The 6,165-nt window shown below is 36.9% G+C and overlaps 1 protein-coding gene across 1 annotated transcript; it reads right to left on the bottom strand.

Moving 5' to 3' along the window:
- Window positions 1-4,359: 4,359 nt before the first annotated feature.
- LOC113056555 (QRFP-like peptide receptor) lies at window positions 4,360-5,801 on the bottom strand. Its single transcript, XM_026223326.1, has one exon. It carries the CDS (start codon window positions 5,742-5,744, stop codon window positions 4,470-4,472), a length of 1,275 nt encoding a protein of 424 aa, XP_026079111.1. The 5' UTR covers window positions 5,745-5,801; the 3' UTR covers window positions 4,360-4,469.
- Between the last annotated feature and the right edge of the window lie 364 nt (window positions 5,802-6,165).

Genomic DNA, 6,165 nt, shown 5'->3' with positions numbered 1-6,165 from the left:
ATATAACATGTATTATTATTATTAAACATTACTCATTTGTTTTTAAAGATTTTTAATCTTCTTTGCCTTCATTGGTTATTTTTATTGCTGGTTTGAAGTATGTTGTTGAAATGTGAACAAACATTTATGGCAAAACCTCCACCTACTAGACAGTTTTTTTCTAAATAATTTATATAATTAATTTTTTTGAAGCTGCTTTGTTTCTAAAATTACTTGCAGTTTAATGGATTCCTTTCTCACCCAAAGTAATTTATTTATTTTTTTATGTAAAGGTGATCTAAAATTAAGGGAGTCCCAGATGATTTGGAATGAGTTAGTTTACACCACACTGCAGATTAATCTCCAGGTAGGCTACCACTAACATAAGTTTTAAATGAAATTAAATGAAATGATTATTTCGACATCATTTACCTTCCTCAGATAGTGGTAATTGCTGGCTTGCCTTGCTCATCCGAAAAACCATCCAGTGAGATGATATATTTGAGGATACTTCCTGATTTGCTTGTCATGTGGTGTGTTATGGAGACTAGAGTTTTGTGAGTCTTTTCCCAGCTTGGCCTGGACCCCGTGTGCCTGACAGTGGGATTAAAAGGACATCACATTCTCCACAGATGGGTAAAGACTTCCAAAGCTGCAGCCTTGAGGATTTAGCCTACAAACCATATTGCCACTCCTAAAAAAAACATGGAATCACACACACATGGTCACACAAAGTATGGTAATGTAAAATATAACTGGCTGGCATCATATTACAGTTTCTTTTCGCAACATGGGAGAATAAAAAACTATTTTCCTTCTTTCGTTAGGCTAATATTTTTGTTAAAAGCCTCCACAGAGCATAATATGTGCAGATATAGTACACCCAACATGTCTAGGATTTAAAATCTATAGACATTTACATTTGTACAAAGTGTGTATTAGTGTTGCTACCATTCTTTTTGCCTTGTAAAAGTACTTGCATATATCATAATATTGATAAAATAAAAGGAATAAATGTTCTTAAAGGGATAGTTCATCCAAAAATGAATGAAACGACAATGAAAAAACAACACGTCTGTTTTAAAATTAGAATGAGGAAGAAATGATTGCAGTGATGAAAGAATCATGAAATGTATTTATATTTAAAGCATTTCAGTGGGAATAGAGCTCATTATATTTCTGGGAATTAATTTCTAGTTTGTAAAGTAAAAGAAGTGAAGTATTCAGGTCAAAAATTAAGCGAACTTGTAATATATTCAGCAGGGAAAGGCATAATAACATAATCACGGTAAAATTGAATAAACACTGCACAAAATAATGGTGTGCAATTATGTAAATTTGCATGACTTTTTATATTAAACTCACATTTACATTTAAATCTACTCTTTTGTGTCATAGACCTCATTCTGCTGCTTCTGTGCAGCTCTTTGCAAATGATTCCAGCTCTGTTATGGTTGATTACAGCTCTCAGGTTAAATTATCATAAACTATTCACCTCTTCTTGACTTAATTACTCTTGAGTCCCATGTTTAGACACCCTTTCAAATTATTATTGTAGCAATAAAGCTATGCAATTATCATGGATAGATCGAGAAAAGTGGAACAGAAATAAAAGAGAGAATAGAGGAAACCAAGGAAAAGAGATCAAAATGCATTCTGTTGTGAATATAGCTGTGATATTTCATAAACACCTACTGTATCACTGTTCTTTAAAACTGACCCGTTCCTTAAAGTCACTGCAAGCAATAAAACAAGACATTTACAATTTGAGTTTTAATTTTATACACATTTTTCTATACCACTTTTGACTCTATCACAATAGCCTTTTGCCATCTTTATATTTAGATATATAACATAAAAACAAGCTTCATTTTTAATTCTCTTCACACAGATTTTATTATATATTATGGATTCTGTGTGGTATTTTTTACCAGAAGTGACGGTTTAAAGTTAAAATGTCTAAACAATGGATTTGTTTCTTACAAACACAGAGCTTGTCGCTCCATGAGATCATAAATGATGGACTGTGTTACTTGTGGATTATTGGGATGTTTTTATCAGCTGTTAGGGCTCTTATTCTGATGGCACCCATTCACTGCAGAGGATCCATTGGTGAGCAACTCATCTACATCTTTGATGTTCTCAGGGTAAATACATATCCAGCTAATTTTCATTTTAGCGTGAACTATTCCTTCTCAATGTTGCCCTTTAGCTGGTCAGTTGCTACTATTCATTAAATAAAGAGGGCTCAAAATTATTTTGTGTTGTTGTTGAAGACCATTTTAGGTGGGCAATTAAACTTTTGAAAAGAACCCATTGGGTGGACTGACACATTAGATTAGACTCTGTACTGAACAGATGTGAGGTAGGAAGCCCTTGTTTTTCAGATGGCTAGCGTTAAATGTCCAGATGAGAGACAGTAACTGTAGTCAAAGTCTGATGAAAAAGCAAACAATTTATTGGGTGTGCACACAAGTTTCTCCACCCATCCTCAAAATACAAAGAAGAATGTGGCAGCAATCAACTGCTGAATAACAATGTCTTTGTTTATTGTAGGAAATTGGATCATTCTTAGACTGTCTATGAACATGAACAGCCCAAAGTATTACATATTGTGGTGTATATTCACTACATTAGGTGGGAATTATTAAGATGCAGTAATTGTTTTTTATATAAGACTTTGAATTAATGTTTTTGTCCCAGATCTCCCTTTTGCTTTAAAAAAATAAGATTGAACTGTTGACGGCACAAGCTCATGGAGGTTATTCACAGAGGCACCACATCCATTATAGCACTCATTTGTTTTCAGGGACTGACAGGAGCCCATTTGTGCAAGACATTAAGTTTAAATAAATGTAATCACAGGACACTCTTGAGATCTTTTAGAGCAGAGGTCCTCTCTTTTTTTCCCACTGCTATAAACAGTAAAGAATTTAAATAGTGATCATGCATCATGGCTATTCAGTACGAATGCAAGAGGAAAAAAAATATTGTAATATTTGCAAAAAAACTTTTTTTTGAGTTGTTTTGTGCGTTTGTGCTTCAGATGAACTTTGAAATGTATTTATTTTTATGAATAAGACAACACATTAGTCAAATGCAATGTTTCTTCATTTAAGCACAGCATTTTGTCTGCTTTGCAAAGCAGAGCTATCAAGAGAGACTATTACATATCCTTTTATTAATGTGTGCACATTTTATTATGGTGGCAACACTATTGGTTTACTGGCTAATTGAAAATTGAATGCTAAAGTTTCTAAATAATTCAAATCCAGAGCATTACACTGCTTATTTGGGCATTTATAATGGTATCAGTCAAATGTACAACAATCAGCACTCAATTATAATGTTCCTCTATCTTGCCTAGATTCATTTCTAAGCAAATTATGCACAGTCGGTTTTCATTTCACGAAGCGAACTATGGCATAATTATAGTTTCTGAAATATAGCCTTGCACAGATCACCTTTTCATGCACTTGAGGATAATCTTAGAATGGCATTTGTCAAGATTACTATGGAATTAATATAATTGCACAGAAAATTGTACAGATGTGTGTCAAAATTACAAGGTTACTGTTCACTGAGAGAGTGTACATCTGTGCTCAATCTTAATGACAACAAATTATCATCTGTAGCCACGCTAGAATAAAGAAATTAAATAGAATATAAATCCATTAATCTGCAACTGAGTAATTTTCTTGTATAACAGCAAACACTGGAAAAATAGCATAGCATTTTTTTAATGTAACACTAATTTGTCACTGAATTGGTCATCTTCTTATGACTTCAGTTTTCAGAAAGTTTATACCAGTAGGAATATTTATTATTTAGGGCTCTTCAGATTTCTGCCGGGGAGGAGTTGGTGGGAATAACAGACAACCACATGTCAGGGCTAAAGCCTCTCAGTGGTCCCATTAATCCTGACTTGAGCCACACACTCTTGGTTTGTCCCCATAAATCAGACCACAGTTTTCCACTCAGAGGGACGGATTTCCTTACAAATCTGGTATTCATCTATTTAACTGAAAATAATAACAAAAGAAACCTACAAAATAGACAAGATAATAAATAATTTGCATTATAATCCCTTTTTTTAACATTATAATACATTTGATCAATACATTTCCAAAACATCTTTAATTTATTGAGAATATTACATATTGCGTCAAAATTTGACATTGAAAAAAGGGGCATGCCAAACATTTTTTTTAAAGTTAGCTAATCTTTTCATTCAAATTATGCTGAAATATTTTGAATGAAAAAAAAGGTATTTAATAATTAAAAGTGCAAATAATAAATAAATGTTATTGTTTCCTGTGGCATTCAAACTTGCAAAGAAACAATGAAAAATATATATTTAGACTGAAATGTACACCTCTATTAAGCAGCATGTGATGTTTGGTAATGACTTATCGATGAAAGTTATTAGAGAGCATCACGATATTGACTTTTCCATTTTCGTTTGCAGTCTGTCAGCAATGCTCCCCAAGTCAAATGCTCTCACACACGGTCGTCGAAGACAAGCTTTTACTTCTGGTCAGCTTGAAAACAGTGTAGCTCCTTGTGTCCGACGCAAATCTCCTGGAGGAGCCAGAGCTGCGCGCCTGGATTTCAGACGCAGAATTTCTCATTGAAGATTTATTGGTCATGCTCAAGACAGATGACATCTTCTCTCTGTAGCTTTCTCTGAACCTCTTGGCCGATCTGTACAAGTTTCCGACAAAGCAGTAGCAGAGGGGATTGAGGGATGAGTTGGTGAGACCCAGCCATTGCGCAAAGGGTCTGCTCTGGAGAATCCAACGATGCTCAACGTTGCTCAGCTCATCGTTTCGATCGGGAGAGCTGGGGATGTTGGAATCGATCCAGATGTCCACGGCGTAGAGTGGCAGCCAGGAGAAGGTGAAGAGCAGCACGAGCGCAAACACCATTTTGGCGATCCTCTTGCGCGTCTTCAGGCGCGATGTCGAAGAGGTCAGCGCGAGCTGGTTGGGATCTGAAACTGATGCTGTACCTCCTCGACTCAATTTCCAACAGGTCAGGAAGCAAATAATTAGGTTAAAGACCACCGGGAATCCATATAACGCGCAGAAGAGTAAAAAGTTGTAACTCTGGCGCAGTTTGACTTTAGACCAGCTTTCCACGCACACGGTCACTGTATGCAGCCCGTCTAGAAGAGAAAGCGTCTTAGTTGTGTTCATGAAAAATAACGGCAGACATAACGCAGAAGACACGAGCCACACCACAGCTATCATGCATATCATTCTGCTGGCCGTGAAGAAAGCCCTGGCGTGCAGAGGACTGTGGACGCTGTAGTATCTGTTCAGACTGATCACGGCCAGACTCAGGACGCTCGCAGAGACGGACACCGCCTGAACGAACGGCACAGCTCGACACAGAAAGTCTCCAAACACCCAGGCGTTATACACCTGGTGTCCTAAGTTAACCGGCATGCAGACACACACCACCATCATGTCGCACACCGCCAGGTTGACCAGGAGTCTCCTGGTGGCTGAAGCTCCAGATAAACGATTCCTGCGGCGCGTCAGGACCCACAGAGCCATGATATTCCCCACCAGTCCGGTCACGAAAGAGATCACGTACATCACCATTAAAACTATAGTGTCCGGTTCATGTCCCGCGAACAGAAAGTCGATGGAGAAAGGCGTCAAGTCTCGAGTTGTCCAGTTCTTCTGGAGATGCTCCCAGAGAGAAAAGTTGTTTGGGAAGAAGCGTCCGAATGTGCTGTAAATGCTCGAGGTGTTCATGGTTCCTCTGTATAGGATCTCATCTGACCGTCCGCTTCTTGAGGATCTCCATTACGCCCCCACCCTCAGTTATATGATAAAAGAGCAATGATTCACCCAGAAAATCTCAAATATCCCATAATGGTTAAATCTCAGATAATGACGCGTGTAATTAAAATATTCTTCACTGAAGCCTACGACTTCTCTCGATCACATTTCAAATGCTGTTGCCTAATGCATGTTTTAAGTTTAAAATACAGTGTAGGCCTATATAAATATTTATTCAATATAATTCAGTACAGACCACACACACACACACACACACACAAACATATAGGCTATATATATATATAAAAGGGTTCTTCAGCTTGTAACATAGCAGAACCATGCTTTGAAAATTGCATGTGAAACTGAAAAATGACAGTAGTCTACAGTTATAAGC

The sequence above is a fragment of the Carassius auratus genome, chromosome 37, assembly GCF_003368295.1.
Source record: "Carassius auratus strain Wakin chromosome 37, ASM336829v1, whole genome shotgun sequence".
Classification (NCBI taxonomy): Eukaryota; Metazoa; Chordata; class Actinopteri; order Cypriniformes; family Cyprinidae; genus Carassius; species Carassius auratus.
This window is presented reverse-complemented; position numbering and strand designations above follow the sequence as displayed.